The sequence below is a fragment of the Sorex araneus genome, chromosome 2 (genome assembly GCF_027595985.1).
Source record: "Sorex araneus isolate mSorAra2 chromosome 2, mSorAra2.pri, whole genome shotgun sequence".
Classification (NCBI taxonomy): Eukaryota; Metazoa; Chordata; class Mammalia; order Eulipotyphla; family Soricidae; genus Sorex; species Sorex araneus.
The window spans coordinates 233079229-233099599 of NC_073303.1; the positions used below are offsets into that span (position 1 = coordinate 233079229).

Sequence of the window (20371 nt, forward strand, 5' to 3'; positions counted from 1 at the left end):
GTTGACGTCACAGACGGGGCGCCCTGCGTCCCCGCATTCCTGCCGTGACGTCAGCGCGCGAGGCCGGGCGGCTGGCCGCGCGGAGAAGGGAGCGGGGTGCGGAGACAGCGCTCGCCTCTTTTCGCCCTTTTGTTTGGGCGCCGGGTAAGGCGTCCGCGGCGCGCGATCCCGACTACCACTCCCAGCACGCCTTGCGCCCGACGCACGCGCGCGGACTGCAGCCAGGGGGCGGGACGCAGTGTAGATTGACTCACCTTCCGTCGAACCAAGAGACAGGATTCCCCACCGCCCGCCAATCGCGACCCGACACTCTCCGCCCCCTTAATTTTTCGCCCTCTGCTTCCTTGGGGGAGTGACGGGCTACGCGGCCTTTGAGGGTTCAGTTTCCTTTGATGGGCATTCCGATCGGTGAATCAGAGCGCCAGGAAGTCGAGAGGGTGTTGAAAGGCGTATATCGTGACCAATAGCCTAGCGGCAGGGCACGGCGCGGTCCAATCACCTCTCCCGGCACCGCCAATCACCCGGGTCCCCGCCCCCGGAGCGTGACGTCAGTAGGGTGGGTAGCAACAGTTGCCCCGGTGAGGGAAACGGAGGCGCCATAGCCACGGTAGTCGTGGCGACCAAGCAACCCGGCAACGCGAGTCAACAACAACAACCACCCGGCCGACCCCCACCCCCACCCCCCCCCGTCCGGCCCTGGGACCCTGGCACGCTCCGTCCCCCTCCCAGCATCGCCTCTGAGACCTCTGGGAAGGCCTTCCGCGGACAGAAGTGGGGAGAAGCCGAGGTAACCGGGGCGGCCCGGGGTGGCCGGGCGGGCTGGGCGGCCGGGCCCGTGTGGCGTGTGTCGCTGTGCCACAGTCCGCGGGGAAGGGGCGGGCGGTCAAAATGGCGGCGGCCACTGTCGGGGCCGTGGGGGAGGGGGCCGGGGCCCGTCTGGGGCGACACCACCCGCCCTCGGGCCCCGCAGTCCAGCCCCCGCGAGGGGCGGGCGCTTGCAGGCCGCCGGCAAGTGGAGGTCGGCCGGCCGGGGCGGGGGGCTTTTATATGTCGGGAGGTGCGAAGGGGCGGGCCTGGGGGAGGCTGGGCCAATGGGAGCGAGGGAGGGGCGGGGCGGGGCCGAGGTGAAAGGGCGGAGCCAGGTGGGAAGGTGTAGGCGGAGTCAGCCCGGGCCCCCGGGAACCAAGTGGGGCTGTGGCCGCTGGGCCTTTTGGTTTCCCCTCTGCGGTGCTCCGAGGTGGGGTGCACCTGTGCCGCGTCTTTTTATAGCTCCCAGCGGACCCGGAGACTTAAAGTCTGCCACCCTCGAGGCCTCAATTTGCCATCCTGTGGAATGGGGAGACTGATGCCCATGGTCTGAGTTTCTTGCTTTTTTGGGGAAAAAAAAATCACTTCCGTTTACGGAATGATTCTAAAGCACTTTCTGTCTCCACCTACGGTTTACCGTTTACGAATGTGATTTTGATGCATCGACCATCAACCCCGTCTCGAATTTTTAATCCGCTCTTGGCTCCGCACCCTGCGTTTTCCGGGAGGTTTAGGGGCAACCCAGAGTTTCTCCAGGAGCTATGGGCGAGGGTTCTGGCTTTAGCGCGGAGAATTGGGCAGCCTGGAGGCGAGGGATAGAGAAAGTTTTTAGGTTGTTAGTGGGTTGCTCTGCCGGGATCTCCAGCTTCCCCCGAGACCCCCCTCTCTGGGCCGGGGTTCTAGCAGATGGCGTCTGAAGACGGTTCCTGGCTTTCTTAAGCCGCCCCTTAGGCACATGCATTCTGTTCAGTCCAGTTGGTGTCAAGGGGCTCACATGTCACCCGGGAGGTACCAGCCTCCAGAGCCACGTGGGCAGGCGCGGGACACGGAGGTCAGAAGGAAGGGGAAGTGTTCCCGTGTACATGGGTTTGCTGGTGTGGTGCGCGCGCGTGTGGTGGAGGGGCGTGGCCTAGAACCGCCAGCCTGGGGAAGATTTTTTTTTCCCCAAATAGCTCACTGGGCCCAAAGCCCTTTGCTTTGCTCTTGCTTCTCTCTGGAGCTGGTGGCAGCGGCCTGGCCTGCCACCGCCTGCTCTGGGATCAGTCGATGAACTCCAAGGCCAAGGATGGACGCCGGCTTGCTCCTGAGAATTGAGGAGGAGGCTTCAGGGCTTGGGGTTGGGGTTTTGAGGCGGGAGGGAGCCCCTTCCTGGATATACCAGGCCCTGCACAGATGCACCTGCCAGGGAAACTGAGGGCAGAGGCAAATGTCAGTGAAATGCTCTGTGGCTCCTCAGGAACTCACCTCTGCTGAACTGCCCTGCCCCCAAAGCTGAAGGTGATGTTAGTGCTTGTCCACTGTCACCCCTCGCGTTTGCATTTGAGGGGGCCTCTGGCTCAGGGAGGGGACTGAGACTTGGTTTGGTTTGCTTGTCTGGTTTCCCAGCTGTGTGCTCTTGGGCCTGTTTCCTCTGGGGAGGGACAGAGCATCCTTGGTCACTGTCTGTCCCTGCAGGGAGGCGGCACCCTGCAGAGTGAGGCATTCCCACTTTTCTGCCTGGTTTCCCCCCACCCCCATCCCCCATGGGGATCACTTTACAAAAAAGCCACGTTTGTTTTTGTTTTGTTTCTTATTCCTGAGTAAGCTCAGGGCTTACTCCTAGAGGGCTTGGGGGGGCGGGGGTGTGCCCTAGGAGGTGTCTGGGTGTTTTTGCGTGCAAGGCAAGTGCCTTCCCTGCTGTTCAGGGATCCTGGGACTCCCCAGCTGCCCCCAGTTCCCACCCTGGGCTCCAGACTCCTCTTGGAGGAGTCAGCTGGGGTGCAGAGTCAGGGAGAGGCCAGGTAGGGCCAGGGTGTCCAGAGCTGGGCCTGCATAGAAACCTCTGAGGGCCTCTCCGGGCTGGGGTGCTGATCCCTTGACTCACAGACCAAGCTGTGCCCCCCCAGCCCTGGTTTGGCCAACGGCATCACAGCAGGGACAGGCAAGATAGAGAGACACCTGAGCCAGTGAGGACAGGTGGGTGCCGGACAGGCTCCAGGATGGAGAAGCTACTGAGGCAGCTTCTCTGAAAGGGGACTGGGGCCACATTGGGCAATGCTCAGGGGCCCCTGTGCCAGGCAGGGCCTAAACCGCATGCAAGGCCAGTGTCTTCCCCACTGTACCCCCGTCCAGCTCCTGACAAGTCTAAGACTGGAAATGAGGGACCCCCGCCCTGCCTTGTTGAATTTCACCTTTCACCCCCAAATTTATTTATTTATTTATTTATTTATTTATTTATTTTTTGCTTTTTGGGTCACACCTGGCAATGCACAGGGGTTACTCCTGGCTCTGTACTCAGGAATTACTCCTGGCGGTGCTCAGGGGACCATATGGGATGCTGGGGATCGAACCCGTGTTGGCTGCGTGCAAGGCAAATGCCCTCGCTGTGCTATTGCTCCAGCCCCTCACCCCCAAATTTATCAGAACTGTACTTATCAGTGCTGTATTTCACCAGGTGTGGGGAGCACGAAGGAGGTTTGGGGAGACGATGGATATGCAGGACATTAGAGAACACCCCAGGACTTGTGTCACTGGTATGGGAGCTAGGTTTGGGGGTACTGGCAGACAGAGCTGCCAACAGTGGGAGTGAGGCTGGCTCTCCCCAGGTGCTGCTGTCGAGAGCCAAGTCCCATGCCCCCCACACCCCATGATGGCTGCTGCCTCTGGGACAGGGCAAGCCAAGGTGCTCGTCATCATAGATTGACGGTGGGACCGACTGCAACCCCTCGGTGTGATCCCCTTACTGTTGGGGCTGCATCATTGGGGGCTCCTTGTGCCGAGGGCCCCGTGCTGTCATCCGTGGTGCCAAGGGTCGAACCTAGGGCCTCATGAGGGCAAGGTGTGCCCCCACCACATGCCACCTCCTGGGCCCTGGACACAGGTTGGTGACTCATCCCTGCAGGGAAGCTCCTCCAGACACCGTAGAGCCCAGCCCCCATACATGGGAAAGGGGGACCCACGGTCAGGAAATGTGAGAAATGGGTGTTTCTGACTGTCTTCCCTGGAGATGGCCGTGACTGTTTCTGGGGAGAGGTGGGTCTCAAGGATTTGGGGGCTCCAAGCTCAGTCTGTGAGCAGAAAGGGGTGAAGCCTGCGGCTCTGCCCCACTGGGAGGAGTAAGTCCCAATGGGGAGCTTTTAAAGCCCGTTCCTGAGGGCAGGGCCAGAACTGCCTCTCTCTGGGCCAGGGCAGGGAGATCCCCAGACTGTGTCACAGGCCCAGGAACCTGCATTGGCTCAAATGTTTGGGTGAAGCACCCGTTCAGTCTCCCTTGGTGCCCCCTTTGGAGAACTTGGGGTTCGTGTGTCTCCTGCCTGCCCCCATGTTCCCCTGGCCTGACCCTTGCTGGAGGTAATGACAGTGGTCTGTGGCAGTGCTGGTGCGGGAGGATGGGAGCGGCAGCTGCTCGCTCTCCTCAACAGTCCCCGGGCGCTGGACTGGTCTCCTGAACCCCCTCAAGAGCCAACCTGATGTGCAAGAGACAAGTCTATGAATTATGAGTTGGCTGGGTTTCTTTTTGCTTTTTTTTTTTTTTTGCTTTTTTTAGTCACACCCAGCGATGCCCAGGGGTGACTCCTGGCTCTGCACTCAGGAATGACTCGGCGGTGCTCAGTGTTCAGGGGACCTGATGGGATGCCAGGGACCCAGCCCAGGTTGGCTGTGTGCAAGGGGAAGGGTGTGCTATAGCTCTGGCCCATCGGCTGGGTTTCTTGTGGGGTCCCTGCTCGTGCATGGGGAGGTGGGCCTGCCCATTGACCCCCAGGGCCCGCTGCTGGGGAGGGCAGAACCAGCGAAGCAGTATTCTCTCCTTGTCCCAGCAGGCAGCGGCCTCCTGCCCTGCAGTGCCACGCCTGTCTGGCCCCTAGCGCCCCACCACCCAAGTGCAGACAGGAGCAGATGCCCCCAAGTGCCTCCTTTGTTCTCAGTAGCCCCCCGAGCTGGGCCCCTGGAAGGATGCCAAGCCAGCAGGCTTTGTTCTCCGTCCGGAAGCCACTTCCTAAGTGCTCATAATGCACCAGGCGCAGGGCCAGGCGTTGCCCACAGGGTCAGGCAGAACTCCAGCAGGAGCCCCCTTCCCCCCAAGTCATCCAGCTCAGGCACCACCAAGCTCACTCAGACCCCGCCCAGTTCCCCTGCGCTGACTCAGACACCTCTGGTTTGGCATCAAAGGGCAGAGCCCAGATCCCCAGGGCGGCATGAAGAAGGGGTGACCGCAGCTCAGCCAGGCAAGGCCTCTGAGGGTGGGGCGACACTAAGGCTGGTGGTGAGAAGGGAGGGGTCCCCAGTCTAGGCTCAGATGGCCCCTCCCCCAGTGTTGCCCCGCGCACTTGGGCACTTCCCCCAGCGTCTCTCTCTGCATCTCTGCAGAATGGGACAGCTGGCTCATCTAGTGGACCCCCACGAGACCCCAGCATAGGGAAGCACCCACCAGGTGCCGGACTCAAGCAGCACTTCTTTTCTGCTACTTTGGGGGACGTCTCACCACCACCCCCAGAAGCAGTTATCTCCCCGCACCCCTCCACACCTCCCCCACTCCCGTTCTGGGGGTTCGTTGAAAAGAATCTGTATTGCAGCCTCCACTTGGGCCTGGGGTGCCACCGAGCTGGCTGAGAAGGTGCTGGAACTGTTGGCCACAGGGTGAAGGGGGCCTGTGAGCCCAGGCGGGAGGGAGGCGGTGTCAGCGAGTGGGAGGCGGGGCCTGATGTGAAGTTGGGGCCTTGCCACAGATGGGCCTGGTGTGGGAGGTGGGGCTTGGCTGGTGGGAGGGGCCTGGTGTGGGCGGGGTTTAGATGATGGGCGAGGTCTGGTGTGGGGCGGGTCTTAGGCGGGCAGGGCCTGATCCTAGGTCTTCTCAGTATTTTGCCTCTGGGAAAGAAGCTGTGCTTGCCCCAGCAGCCTCCATTCTGAGGTCAGCAGTGGCTGCTGGACTCCTCTTGTCCTAGAAGGGCCGTGATGAACTCAGAGAATGTGGGGGTCAGGAACTGTCCTTGGACAAGGACTAGAGTAGCAGGACTGGGGAAGCTTTTTGGCGGCAGACTGAATGTGACTCCCCACTGGGAATGATGGTCCAGCCAGATCCCAGGCCAGGATGGCAATCCTGGTGACCCTCTGCTCTCAGCCTGCCCTGCCCAGGCTGGGAGAAGCCGCCCCTGGCCCCTGCATGGCCCAGCAGCCCTGCTCATGGCTCCTTCATTCAGTTCCTGAAACCCCCCAGAGTAGGCACCTGAGCAAATCCACTCACACCGTTCTCAGCCTATGGAAACCTTCCAGGGAAAGGCGTTGTTGGTTTTCTTGGGGCAAGGGGCCGAGTGTCCCCACGAAGGAGGAGAAGGCACTGCCGGGTGAGCAGAAGAGGCACAACCCCCTCTGTCCGTCAGTCCGCCAGCCTCCCAGCCTCCTGCTGTAATTAAGTTAGTGTTGAACCACTCACGGCTGCCTTCCTCTGCCCTGTGTTAACCCTTGCTTTTCCTTCTCTTTCCTCTCTCTCCCCCCTCCTCCTTCCCAAGGAAGAAAGAAGAAGAAAAAGCCTTATTTATTACCATTTTCCCCACGGTTGGCATGGCGACGCAGGCATATGCCGCAGAGCTGCAGGCGACCCCACAGCCACCGCAGCCACCACAGGCCGCGCCCCCGCCACCCCCCGCGGCGCCCCAGCCCCCTCAGCCGCCCGCTGCTGCCACCCCTCAGCCCCAGTATGTCACTGAGCTGCAGAACCCCCAGCCCCCTGCACAGCCCCCCGGAGGTCAGAAGCAGTACCTGACGGACCTCCCAGCTGGCCCCACGCCCTCGCAGCCGGTCAGCACACCTTCCCTGTCCCCCGCATCCCAGCAGTTCATCGTGGTCACCGTCTCTGGTGAGTGGACCTGTGCCCATGGGCAGAACAGCTGTTTGGGAGTTCCTGGGCTCACAGATGCCTCGGTGGGGGGGGGCCTGTGATTGGGACCCTGTGTGTCCCTTAGCCCAGGTGTGGGTCTTGGGATGGTTTTTAGGGTGGGGGTCCAGGCAGTGCCTGTGTCCACGCCAGGTATCACTGGAGAAGATTGGGTGGTCAGAGTCACCTGGGTTCCCGGCCTGCCCACTACTCTGCCTCAGTTTCCCTATCCCAAAAGAGATCCAGAGGATGTTATGGGCTGAGGGGATGGTGCGAGATACTGTGGGGACAGCTCCCTTCCCTTCCCTTTGATGGATGGGGTTTGAGGGCTGGCTCTTGGCGGGGTGCCCAGGTGGGTGAATGGTCTTCCCAGAACAGTGCCCCCTCCTCAGGTACTGGACTGGACGGGGACTCTCAGGGACAGCCTTGGGACCCTGGGCTTTGAGTCTGAGTGGGGTCACAGAGTGGGGATGCCCCACCTGAGCCCCTTCGTGTGGGAAAGGCCTCCCGGCCTTCTCACTGCCCAGATCTCTAGACCCTGGTCTCAGAGTCCCAGCTCATGTCCTGGACTGACAGCCCCTCCCTCACCTGCCACCCCACCTGCTTCAGTGGCCCCCAGGGGAGCCTGCTCACCCTTGCTGTCTCTCCTGCCCCTTCCCTGACTACCTTCTTCCTGGACTCCCCAGTCTGTCCTGGCCCTGCCCACAGGAAGGGGCTTTGCTTATTTTCTGTGCATAAGGCTGACTTCTGGGGCCGGAGCGATAGCACAGCGGGTAGGGTGTTTGCCTTGCACGCGGCCAACCTGGGTTCGATCCCCGGCATCCCATATGGTCCCCCAAGCACCGCCAGGAGTGATTCCTGAGTGCAGAGCCAGGAGTAACCACTGAGCATCGCTGGGTGTGACCCCAAAAGCAAAAAAAAAAAAAAAAAAAAAAGGCTGACTCCTGGCTCCGCACTCAGGAATCAATCCTGACTGGACTCGGAGGGACCTTATGGGTGCCAGGGATGGAACCCAGACTGCAGCCTGCCAGTCAACATCCTCCCTGCTGTCCTGTTTCTTTTGATTTTGTTTTGTGGCCACACCCATCCGTGCTCAGGGTCCATTCCTGGCTCTGTGCCCAGGGAACACTCCTGGCCAGCTTGGGGTCCTAAAGACCAAACCTTGACCACACGCAAGGCAAATGTTGTGCCCGCTGTGCTGTGGCCCTGAGTCTGGCCCTGGGAAAGGGCTTTAAAAGCTCCACACTCTGCAGACCAGGGCCCAGGGCCGCTGTCTACCACCATCTCACCTGTCCCCTTCACAGCCTTGCTGCACACCCAGCCATGTAGGTGGTCTCTACAGTGGCCAGCAGCTTCCTTAGTGCTGAGGCCTGACTGTGCCCAGTGCCCTGGAGCCCCCTTCCCTTCACCCCTCTCCACACAGGGCCTCCCGCTGGGCCTGGCCCTCCTGGGTCACCCTTTGCTGCCGTATCCATGTTCCCTGGAGTGAGGGTCCTAGACGCTAGACCACAGAGTACCCCAAGTCTGCCATCCTCCCCGTCCTCCCAGGACACAAGGGTGTTCAGAGGTCAAAGTGCATATGGGTTAGGCTGGCCCCATGGGGCTGCCTCTTCCTGCTGCCCCCCAGGGTACAGGAGCCTGTCACAGTGGGCAGCGTGCTTTCCCGGGGCACCCCTGATCCTCTCTGATCCCCGGGCCCTCCATACCCCTCCTCTCAAGTGTCTCTGTCTCGGGGTGCTTCTGTGCCAGAGTAAGTGGTCCTCGGATTGGGGGTGGGTGGCACCCAGCCCCAGAGTTCAGGCTGGATGCCTGTCCCCAGAACGCTGCTCTCTGTGACAGGCCCAAGGGCTGGAAAGGCGACTGGAGACTCCCTGTGCAGACCCCGCCCTCGGGATCCCGGCTCTCCCCCAGACCTCCCTCGTGGCCGGGCTGTGAGTCAGCCACCCGCTGTGGGAGGGCATGGCCCAGAGGATGCTCCGATGCAGTGACAGGAAGTCAGTGGCCAGCCACATCCTGCAGCAAGGCCAGCACGGCAGCCACGCCCTCAGCCCCGTGGCCTTGGCCCGGCTGCCCGTGATCTTGGCCCCAGGAACAGGAAACCCCTGGTGGGGCCAAAGGGCATCCACGAACTTCCCTAGCTGCCCTCAGAGCCTAGGCAGGGCAGGGCTGTCTGCTCCCGCTGCGGACAGACTCACTCTGCTCTTGGCGACCTTGTCAGATCCCCTAAGGACTTGCACGTGACAGTGGCCAGTTCCCCGCCAGACATGGCCCCTGTGACTCACAGGCACCTCCCTGCCCACTCCCCTCACTCTGTCCTCCCAGACACCTCAGTAGACTGGGGCAAGGATTCTGGCAAAACCTAACAGGTGAGGGGCCAGAGAGAGAGGCTAGAGGGAAGGCCTTGCATGTGGCTGACCCAGGTGCTGTATCCGGCACCCCATAGGGGCCCCCCCAGCCCTCCCAGGAGTGATCCTTATACAGAGCCAGGATCCAGTCCTAAGCACCCTGGGTGTGGCCCAATAGACAAATAACTAAAGTTATTTCCTTTTCTTTTTTTTTTTTTTCTGCTTTTGGCGTAATACCCGGCAGTGTTCAGGGGTTACTCCTGGCTCTGCACTCAGGAATTGCCCCTGGCGCTGCTGGAGGGTGGTGGGGATCATACGGGATGCCAGGGATCAACCCCGGGTCTGCCACCTACCCGTTGTACTATGGCTCTCGCTCCAAACCAGACTCAGAATGGGGCCCTGGACCAGATAGGTGGCCCCACACGGGCCCTTCGTGGCCATTAGGAGGTGCTTCCTCTGCACTAGCTGCGCCTGCCGGCCTCTGCTGATGGCCCTTTACTGGCCCCTCCTGTCACCCAACCACACCCTCACACTGGCCACAGACCTGTGCAGACCCTTGGTGTTGGGGCTGCCTTGCCTTCTCCTGTCCTGCATCCTGACTTTGGCCCTGCAGAGCCTCCAGAAGCTGGGGGGCGGCCCCCGGCTCTGGGTTCCATGTGCGGCCGAGGCGCCTGGGGGCGCAGACCCTGGCTGGCGTCGAGTCCCTTCTGCTCCCCTATCTCAGTCAAAGTGCCCAGGAAACCCTGATGCCGGCTGGGAAGGACCGAGGGACTCCCCTGCTGCCCTGTCCCCTTCCTGTGGCCCCTGGCCGCAAGGGCCGTCCCCTGAGTCTGGAAGGGCCAGCCTTGGGGGCCCTGGGCAGCCAGCTCTTGGGGCCACCTGGCTCCCCTGCGCATCCCTGGGCGATGAAAGTGTGGAAACCCGAGCCGGGCAGATAGCATCTCCCTGTGACCCTGCACGCCAGACCTTCCCGCCAAGGCCTCTCCATGGGCGCCCTGCGGGGGTGTTTCTTCCCAGGGGAACTGGGCGCCGCGTGCCACACGGGGCCGTGTGTGTGTCAGGGGGATTAGCTTCCCAAGGTTGCCGGTATAAAGCTGCTGGGCCGGGCTGCTCCCTGGAGGGTGGAGGCGGGAGCGTGCGCAGGGCCCAGGGCGGGGGCGTGGGGGCGCCATGTTCTACGACTGCCTCTTCTCCGCTGTCTGTCAGCGTGAGTACCCCCTGGCCAGCGGGACGCGGGAGGGTCTGGGCGCTGCGCGGGCTGACGGCTTCTCCCGCAGAGGGCACCATGCGGGCCAGCGAGACTGTGTCAGAGGCCAGCCCCGGCGCCACGGCCAGCCAGACTGGAGTCCCCACCCAGGTGGTGCAGCAAGCGCAGGGGACACAGCAGGTAGGTGCCCCCTCTCCCTGCCCGAGCCCTCCACCTGCCACCCCGCCCCACCTCCCCCCTCCCTTGCCCGGCTGGGAAGGTGCTCATCCCCACTCCCCCAGCGGCTCCTGGTCCAGACGAGCGTGCAGGCCAAGCCGGGCCACGTGTCTCCGCTGCAGCTCACCAGCATCCCGGTGCCCCAGCAGGTAGGCCGGGGCCCATCGCGGGCGCGCTGCCGCAGCTGCCAGGGTAAGGGGCGCCGCCTGTACATGCTGTGGCCTGTGGCCAGGCTCCCTGGACAGTGACCCCCAGTGCAGCTCCCAGGCGCGGGGGAGCTGGCAGGCCCTTCCCGGGAGGGGGGTGACCGCTGGCCAGGGGAGCCTGGTCGCCATGGCATCCCTTCTTCTCCCGGCCAGGTGCTCCCTGCACAGCGGCTGGTGGTGCAGAGCACACCGCCGGGCAGCAAGGCCGGCCCCATCTCCCTGGCTGTGCACTCGCCCCCTGAGGTAGGTGCCTGCCCCTCACCCTCCTGCTCTGTGGGGGACGCCCTGTGCTCACTGCCCAGGTCCTCCCGGTGGCCCCTTCTTTCCCCCATCAGGAGGGACTGGAAGCTCCTCACTGGGGAGTGGTCTTTCCGAAAGCAGAGGAGTTGGGGCTCCCCGTGAGCCCCGGGTTTCAGGCGGGCAGCCAGGGCTGCGGGAGGCAGAGATCTGATGTACATGGTACAGCTGGGGCCACTGCTGCCCCTGCAGCCCCAAAGGACACTCATGCCCCCCAGTGATATATACAAGCCTGTATGCATATCTCCATACAAATGCATATTATATACATATACACATTCATGCATATACACATCTGTGCGTGCACATACACAGCTCCCCTCTTTCTCCCCGTCAGCGCTCGCCCGTGCAAGCTAACAGCAACTCCAGCAAGACAGCGGGGACCCCCGCAGGCGCGGTTCCCCCCCAGCAGCTGCAAGTCCACAGCGTCCAGCAGAGTGTTCCCGTCCCCCCGGAGGTGCCAGGGCAAGGGGGGCAGGGTTTGGGGCCCCAGGGGGTGCAGCTCCCGCATCCCTGCCCCTGCCGGAATGGAAGGGGGGTGCCTGCTGGAAGGCACCAGCCGCAGGGCCATGTCCCTGGCTCATGGTCACCAAGAGGCATGGCCTCTGGCCCGGGCACGGATGCAGGTTAAAACAGGGATGCTGCTGGGTGGTTGCACTCCGGCTGTGGGACCCCCCAGCCACACCGACCAGTCGCAGACCAGCGGGACTGCCCGGGGAGGGGAGCAGGCATCCAGGCTTGGGTGTACCCCACCCCTCTGCGACCCCACCTGTGTGCCCTGGGCGCAGTGGGGGCGCGGAGGAGGGGGTCCCCTTGTCTGAGCGCCATTTCCTCTGCAGAGGTCCGTGGTGCAGGCCACCCCCCAGGCCCCCAAGGCCAGCCCGGTGCAGGGGCTCGCGCAGGTGCACGTGGCACCCGAGGTGGGTGTGGGCTGGGTTGGGGCTTCCCCAGGAGAGGGGTTGCAGGCCCCCCGGCCGCAGGGAGGACACGGAGGGACCCCCGGGTGCGGGGAGTGTGGGCAGGGCCGCGAGGCGGGGCTGTGGGCGCCCACCGTGACCCGCCAGTGTCTCTGTTTGTCCTCCAGAGCTCAGGCAGTCAGTGTCCCGCTAGGAAGGCAGAGCAGCCGGCGCCCCGGCCCGCGCCGCCGCCGGAGCCGCCGCCCTCACCCGGGCCTGGGGCGCCGGGCCGCGGCCTGGCCCCGCCGCTGGGCAGCCATGGGCCCGCGCCGGCCGCTTTCGAGGCGGGCTCCGAGCAGTGGGTGGAGCTGGTGGGCGCGCTGCCCCCGCACCTGCTCCTGCCCGGGCTGCCGGCCCGGGCCAGCCCCGACCAGAGGGTCAGGATCCAGAGAGTCCCCCAGGTGCTAGTGTTCGGCACGGCCGCCACAGCCCTCAAAGTAGGTGGCGGGCGGGGCGGGGGCGGCGGGGGCGCGCGCGCGCACGGGCGGGGGCCATGCCTTGGAAACCCCCACCCCGGCCGCCCGCCTGCCTAGCCCCCTGCACTGCCAGCGCCAGGGGCGGCCTGGCCCCGCCTCTCTCTGCGCACCCTAAGTTGGGTGGGGGATGGGGAGCACAGCCCCCTGTGGGTGCGGGTCCCGGGTCCGAGTCAGGTCCCAGCAGGAGGTGCAGTGGGGTCCCGTGGCAGGCCCGAAGCCCTCACCCTTGCAAGGTGCTGGAACCCCTCTTGATACTCCTGGGCCTGATTTGCCCCTCACCCCTCATCCCATCCCCTGCCCCCAGCCAAGGCGTTGGACCCCAGGACCTCCTCCAACCCCACCCGAGTGCCAAGACTCCAGAAGTGCCACTTTCCATGGGGGAGGGGGATGTGTGCGCATGGGCAGGGGATGTTATGGGTTTCTGGGACCTGCATGGGCCTTGTCCCCCCACCATGCCCTTGTTGCCTGCTGACCCTGCCTGCCCTGCCTGGCCAGGTGCAGCAGCTGCAGCAGGTGGCCGGGCCCCACGTGTATCCCAGCCCCGTGCAGTACGTGGAGGGCGGCGATGCCAGCTACGCGACCAGTGCCATGTGAGTCCGGGATGTCAGAGGGGGCTCAGTGCCAGGGGGAGCTGTGGGGTCGCCCCGGCCACTATTGCTGCTTTAGGTTGTCTTGGGGCCGCACCTGGCTGTGCTCAGGGCTCATGGCTGGCGGGGCATGGGGGTGCCTTACTCAAGGCAGATACCCTCCCCTCTGTACCATCTCTCACCCCTGCCTCTGGCTTTTAAGCCCCCACCCCCAAAATATTAATCATTTTAAGGGGTCGTGGAGAGAGCCTGAGTGACAGAGCATGTGCCTGGTTGCGGCCACTGGAAGTAGGGGGTCTCCCCTGTCCAGCTGTTTGAGGGTTCAGTGAAACTGTCCCAGTGCAGGAGCGCCTCCCCAGGTACTGGGTGGCCCCAGGGTCCCTTGTCCTAGCTCTGGCCCTGACCACCCCCTGCTGTCCGCAGCCGTCCCAGCACCTACCCCTATGCAGAGACGCCGCTGTACACGCAGACCCCGGGCACCGGCTACTATGAGGCGGCGGGCACAGCCCCCCAGGTCAGCACACCTGCCACGTCCCAGGCAGTGGCCAGCAGCGGCTCCGTGCCCATGTACGTGTCGGGAGGCCAGGTGGTGGCCAGCGCCACCAGCAGTGGGGCTGCGGCCAGCAATAACGGAGGCGGCGGAGGCAGCGCTGGAGGCGGTGGCGGCGGCGGCGGCGGCAGCGGGGGCGCCAGCGGGGGCGGGGCCAGCGGCAGCAGCGCTGGAGGCACCTACGTCATCCAAGGCGGCTACATGCTGGGCAGCGCCAGCCAGTCCTACTCCCACACCACCCGTGCCTCACCAGCCACCGTAAGTGCTCGGCAGGGCAGGGGTCCTGCCCGCCCCCTGGGGACTGGGAGAGAGAAGCCCAGCGCTCTGGCCTCTCTGGAACTCCACTGTTCCCGACAAGCCCCTGGAGTCCGTCCAGGCGGTGCAGCGAGCTGGGCTGGAGGGCAGCGGGCGCGCGGCTGTCTGAGGCCCACGTGTGCACACCATGCCTCTCGTGAACACCAGAAGCCCCCTTTATGCCCAGCCCCTTGTTAGCTCTGTGACCGTGGGGTCCCGTGGTATCCCCCGCCACCTTCTCAGAGGTTGGGGGTGGCGTGGCGGCTTACTTTGCTTCTGCTACCCTCTTTTTTGGGGGGCCCCATTGGACACGCTGTGGAGGCAGCCCTCTCCTGGCACAAGCCAGCATGGATGTGCCGGATGGAGCAGAGTCTCCGCAAGTGCAGTTCTAGGGAGTTCTGGCAGGCTTGTGAGCCTCGATGATGGTGGGGTGGCAGGCGGTGCTCAGCGGCCCCATACCCTGGCCCTGCCCAGGTGCAGTGGCTGCTGGACAACTACGAGACGGCCGAGGGCGTGAGCCTGCCCCGAAGCACGCTCTACTGCCACTACCTGCTGCACTGCCAGGACCAGAAGCTGGAGCCCGTCAATGCTGCCTCCTTCGGCAAACTCATCCGCTCCGTGTTCATGGGCCTACGTACTCGGCGCCTTGGCACCAGGTGCCCCAACCCCCTGCCCCCAGGCCTTTGCACAACTGTGACCCTCTCCCTGCAGGCGCCTGCCCCAGCCTTTGTGTGGCTGTGCATACCCCCCCCTTCACCTTTCCTGATTGCCAACATCCCCCATATCCCCTGTGCCCCTCAGTACCCAGCTCTGCCCCTTGTCCGCCCCCCCCCCATGCTCTGGCTTCCTGTTCTGTCTCCCTGTGGAGTATGGGGTGGCGACCATGTATGGGGGTACTTGGGGGTCGGGGTGCATGGGGTAATCACCCGCTGCCTCCCCAGCTGAGCCCCTCTGAAGGCAGACAAGGGGGTGATACTGGGTAAGGCGAGGGGCTGCTGGCACCCGCTTCCCAGACTCACTTCACCCCCTGGCACCAAGGAGGTGGGTTTGAGTGTTTGGGGGAAACCCGCATCTAGCCCCCTGCTCCCACAGAGGCAACTCCAAGTACCACTATTACGGGCTGCGCATCAAGGCCAGCTCCCCGCTGCTGCGGCTTCTGGAGGACCAGCAGCACATGGCCATGCGGGGCCAGCCCTTTGCGCAGAAGCAGAGGTAGGGGGGCCCCAGCTTTGGGCAGCCGGGCTGGGAGTGCAGCCCGGCCAGCCCCCACCCTCACTGCATCCCCCACGGCAGGCTCAAGCCCATCCAGAAACTGGAGGGCATGACCAATGGGGTGGCCGTGGGGCCGCAGCAGGCCAGCGGGCTGTCGGACATCAGCGCCCAGGTGCAGCAGTACCAGCAGTTTCTGGGTGAGTGTCCCCTGCACCCAGCAGGAGCCATTTCTCAGGAGGCCCCTGACCCCACAGTGCACCCAGGAAGATGATGTAAGACTGAGATGATTGATCACTGAAGATGATGTAAGACTGAGATGATTCTTTAAGACGGGGGCCCCCCAGCATCCTGGGGTGACAGCAGGCAATACCCGGCTCTGCAGGCCCCAGCAGCCCTGCACCTTTCACCCTTGCATCGTGTTGCTGGTCAGGTGGGCTAAGAGAACTAGAGAATTAGTAGCGGCCCTACCCACCCCCCCCCGGGCTTCCCCTTCCCCCAAACAAGGAATCCTGTGGGATCTCAGCTCCTCATCCACACACCCACACTGCCAGTGGGGATGCTCCTGGCCACAGGCTGGACCTCCCTGGGCCAGAGCTCAGGGAACTGTTCCCTCCTGCCAGCCCGAAACCCCCCACCCCAGGGCTCCCCATCGCCCTCCACCTAGCAAACCAGACGCTCATGGGCTCTGAGGTCTTCTGCGCTGAGCTGCAGGGGCTCCCCAAGCCTCACTGCGTCCCTGCCTCCAAGGGGGCACTGCTGCAAGGGAGGAAAGGGAGCATTTCCTGGGGAGGTGGGGAAGGGGCGGATAAAGGGCACCACGGGGTCTTCTCTCTCAGATGCCTCAAGGAGCCTCCCAGACTTCTCAGAGCTGGACCTCCAGGGCAAGGCGCTTCCCGAAGGTGTGGGGCCGGGGGATCTGAAGGCCTTCCAGGTTCTGTACCGGGAACACTGTGAGGTAGGGCCAGGGGGCGGGCCAGGGGGTGGGCTCTGGTTGTGGGCGGGACCTGGCCAGGAGCGGGCTGTGGGCGCGTCCCAGGAGAATGGGGCAGGACCTGGAGGGGAAGGGACCTGCTGACCCGACCCCTCTGAGTGCGCACCCGTTGGCCCCCTTATCTGGCAGGCCATCGTGGACGTCATGGTGAACCTGCAGTTCACGCTGGTGGAGACCCTGTGGAAGACCTTCTGGAGGCACCACCTCAATCCACCCAGTGAGGCGCCGCCGCTCGCTGTGTGAGTCTGCCGCGGTGGGCGCGCTATAGGCTGGTGCTGATGCCATGCCCTGAGCCCTTCCAGGAGCATGCCAGAGTAGCTCGACTTGACCCAGCCTTTAGGGCCATGCTGGGGTTGGCACCAATTTGGCCGTTTGATCCTGGGGTCTTGGCAGCTTGACTCCAGATTGTGGTGTGGGTGGGCGTGAGTGGGTACCTGCCCCAAGTGTCCTTGTGTGACCCCAGGGTGGGTGGGTGTCCACAGGCACGACGAGGCCGAGAAGCGGCTGCCTAAGGCCAGCCTCGTGCTGCTGGCCAAGTTCGAGCCAGTGCTGCAGTGGACCAAGCACTGTGACAACGTGCTGTACCAGGGCCTGGTGGACATCCTCATCCCCGACGTGCTGCGGCCCATCCCCAGTGAGCGCGCAGCCCTCTGCCCAGCCCCGCCCCCTGCCCCGCCTCCTGGTCCCTGCCCCTCCTCATCAGCCCCCGACCCCTCCAGGTGCCTTGACCCAAGCGATCCGGAACTTTGCCAAGAGCCTGGAAAGCTGGCTCACCCACGCCATGGTCAACATCCCTGAAGAGATGCTGCGGGTGAAGGTGAGACACAGGCCGAAAAGCAGGGCAGGGGCGGGGCAGGGTGCCTGAGCGAGCACTTGTATCCTTAGGCCCGGGACCTGCCAAACTGCCGGGAGGGGCGCACGTGCTTGCTCCTGAGATGCCCCCCACTCCCCCAAGAAGTATTTAGTTCCCAAAACGCAAACAAGACAGCTAAACAGAACCAAGGTCTGAGGTGCACCCCCGGGGTGCTGGGGGCGGGGACGGAGGCACAGTTGCACATGTAAATAGAAGCTAAATCCAGGGAAAGGCCAGTCGGAGCTGCCGAAACCACTGGTCCATTTGCTCATGCACTTCATGAGCGCCCACCATGTACCGCACATACTGGGGCCTGGGAACACAGCGTGAACTCAGCTTGACACACTGTGATGTCAGGAACCCAAGTGCAGGATGGTTTATTCAAGCATTGAGCGATTTTTTTTTTTTTTTGCTCTGTGGGTCACACCCAGTGATGCACAGGGGTTACTCCTGGCTCAAGCACTCAGAAATTACTCCTGGCAGCGCTCGGGGGACCATATGGGATGCTGGGAGTCTAACTTAGGTCGGCCACGTGCAAGGAAAACGTCCTACCCGCTGTGCTATCGCTCCAGCCCCGCGTTGGGGCGTTTTAAAGGGTATTACCTTTCACCTAAAAATGCTGCTAGCCAGACACATGTTCTTTTTTTTTTTTTTTTTTTTTTTTGCTTTTTGGGTCACACCTGGCGATGCACAGGGGTTACTCCTGGCTCTGCACTCAGGAATCACTCCTGGCGGTGCTCAGGGGACCATATGGGATGCTGGGATTCGAACCCGGGTTGGCCGCGTGCAAGGCAAACACCCTACCCGCTGTGCTATCGCTCCAGCCCCCAGACACATGTTCTTGAGGCACACTTGGGTGTGGGTGGGCACCCAGACTTTGAAGATCTGTCCCCCTGATATCCAGGCCAAAGAAGGGAGGCGACCCTCCTCCAAGAGAGCCAGTGGCCCCCGCTGTGGTTGTGGCGGGTGGGGCCGGGCCCCAGGGTGGGTTTTGTACATCATAGTCCCCCACCTCGCAGGTGGCAGCGGCGGGCGCCTTCGCACAGACGCTGCGGCGTTACACGTCGCTCAACCACCTGGCACAGGCAGCGCGCGCCGTGCTGCAGAACACAGCGCAGATCAACCAGATGCTGAGCGACCTCAACCGCGTGGACTTCGCCAACGTGCAGGTGAGCGCGGTGAGCGCGGGCGGCCCGGGACTCCCGGGAGCCACACGGGGGCAGGGGCTGAGCCTGGGCGTCCGCCTGCCCGCTGTGCCCAGGAGCAGGCCTCGTGGGTGTGCCGCTGTGAGGACCGCGTGGTACAGCGGCTAGAGCAGGACTTCAAGGTGACGCTGCAGCAGCAGAACTCACTGGAGCAGTGGGCGGCCTGGCTGGACGGCGTGGTCAGCCAGGTGCTGAAGCCCTACCAGGGCAGTGCTGGCTTCCCCAAGGCTGCCAAACTCTTCCTCCTCAAGTGGTCCTTCTACAGGTGCGCCCACGCGGATGGGAGGGGCGGGGAGGCTGGGCCCGCCCCCGCCAAGCTCCTGCTCAGGGGCTCATGGCTGTCTCAGATGAGCCTGTCCTGGGCGGGGCGGGGGAAGGCCCCTGCTCAGGGCGTGATCCGGTGGGCCTGTCCTGGGAGGGCCTGGACACGTTCTCCGGGGTCTCCCTGGAGCCTTTTGGAAAGCTGGGGTCCAGTTTGGCGTGGGCAGGGCAAGGGCTCACACGGACACCCTAGGGAGGCCCGCGCGGGCCTCACAGTCTCTGCCTCCGCCTCCCCCAGCTCCATGGTGATCCGGGACCTGACCCTGCGCAGCGCCGCCAGCTTCGGCTCCTTCCACCTCATCCGGCTGCTCTACGATGAGTACATGTACTACCTGATCGAGCACCGCGTGGCCCAGGCCAAGGGCGAGACCCCCATCGCCGTCATGGGCGAGGTGTGTGGCCAGGGAAGGGCCCCGAGACCCGGGGCACAGCGCCGCCAAGATGGGGCGCTCACCTTCTCTCTCACCCTTTGCAGTTTGCCAACCTGGCCACCTCGCTGAACCCCCTGGACCCGGACAAAGGTGAGATCGCATGTCCCCACCCAGGGCCCGGGCGGGGGGCGGGGGAGGGGGCGGCGCCCGCGCCCCCCCTTCATTCCCTGCGCTGGCGCTGAGCCCGGCCTGCTTTCCATGTGCCCCAGACGAGGAGGAGGAAGAGGAGGAGGAGAGCGAAGATGAGCTGCCCCAGGACATCTCGCTGGCGGCCGGCGGCCAGTCGCCTGCTCTGGGTCCCGAGGCGCTGGAGCCGCCGGCCAAGCTGGCGCGGACGGACGCGCGGGGCCTCTTTGTGCAGGCGCTGCCGTCCAGCTAAGCCCGCGGCCTCCCCGTCCCAGCCGCCTGCAGCCCACCCCGCAGCTCCTCCACGCCAGACTCCCTCACAGCTTCCATAGGGCTTTCCGGCCCCTGGCGGTAGGGGGCCTGGAGAAAGGGGGGGCCCAGGGAGCCCCTTCCTGCTGGGCCACGCCAAGCGGCCGCTGCAAACTGACATAAACCATGTGCCTTAGGAACCTGCTGGTGCCCAGGTGCCCCTCTGGGCTGCCCCGGAGGCTGAAGCATAAACCCCCCAACCCGGGGCGCAGGCAGGCCCCCTCCCCCTGCGGAACCGTTAACTTATTCTGCTCGCTGGCTTTGCACAGCCCGTCCTGGGCCCAGCCCTGAGCCCCGGGTGGGCGCAGGTGGGCATCACCTGGGGATGACCCCACTGTCAGCAGCCGCCCTCTCCCTTCCCCACCTCCCTCCTTGGTATAAGTGCAATTAAAGCCGTGGGTGTCCATCTCCAGAGCTGGGCCCTCCCTGCCCCACTGCCCTGCCCTGGACCTCCAGGGGCGCTGACCGCCAGCTGTGGGGCAGGCAGCAGGGGCTTGGCGTCCAGCTTCCAAAGAGCCACCGGCTGGGCCGGGCACTAGGGCAGCCGGGGGTCTGCTGCGGGCAGTGGCGTGCCCGCCTGCGCGGAGTTGGTAACTCGGTGGGATTCCCCAACCATCATGGCCTTATCTGTCCTGGTTTTCTCAAGTGTTTCCAACCCGTGAGATGTTTATGGCAAAAAAAAAGATAAACAGCAAATATGAAGGGAAAGAAGAAAATTAAGGCAACATCTGGCCTAATGTATAAAAATAACTATTGTGTGCGCTCCGCGTGCTACAGCTTTTGGGGCGGCCCGCCCACACCCCTCCCGCGGTGAAAGTGTCCACGCGTGTGTGCTAGTGTAGCGCCGAGCTGTTTTCTACCTTTTGTAGTCTTTCTTAACACAATAAATCCTGCCGTGAGATTTAGCTACGA

The 20371-nt window shown here is 63.8% G+C and overlaps 1 protein-coding gene across 3 annotated transcripts; it reads left to right on the forward strand.

The window, feature by feature from the left end:
* The first annotated feature begins 592 nt into the window (after positions 1–592).
* RFX1 (regulatory factor X1) lies at positions 593–20364 on the forward strand. Of its 3 annotated transcripts, none has more exons than XM_055126830.1 (21): positions 593–787; positions 6513–6859; positions 10500–10609; positions 10711–10794; positions 11005–11094; positions 11486–11605; positions 11988–12068; positions 13076–13170; positions 13591–13975; positions 14486–14667; positions 15104–15223; positions 15305–15420; positions 16060–16178; positions 16344–16453; positions 16697–16848; positions 16934–17031; positions 18087–18236; positions 18329–18537; positions 18832–18985; positions 19069–19114; positions 19234–20364. In XM_055126830.1, exons 2-21 carry the CDS (start codon positions 6565–6567, stop codon positions 19401–19403), a joined length of 2886 nt encoding a protein of 961 aa, XP_054982805.1. In that variant the 5' UTR covers positions 593–787; positions 6513–6564; the 3' UTR covers positions 19404–20364. The 3 variants fall into 3 exon arrangements, with proteins under 3 accessions (XP_054982805.1, XP_004616679.2, XP_054982806.1); XM_004616622.2 differs by having other exon boundaries at positions 6517–6859; XM_055126831.1 differs by lacking the exon at positions 11988–12068 and having other exon boundaries at positions 6517–6859.
* Positions 20365–20371: the final 7 nt, after the last annotated feature.

Coding starts and splice junctions, on each gene's coding strand:
- RFX1 (XM_055126830.1), top strand. CDS start 6,565: ATGGCGACGCAGGCATATGCCGCAGAGCTGCAGGCGACCCCACAGCCA. Junction 16,849..16,933: donor CGTGCTGCGGCCCATCCCCA/GTGAGCGCGCAG, acceptor CGACCCCTCCAG/GTGCCTTGACCCAAGCGATC. Junction 19,115..19,233: donor CCCCCTGGACCCGGACAAAG/GTGAGATCGCAT, acceptor CATGTGCCCCAG/ACGAGGAGGAGGAAGAGGAG.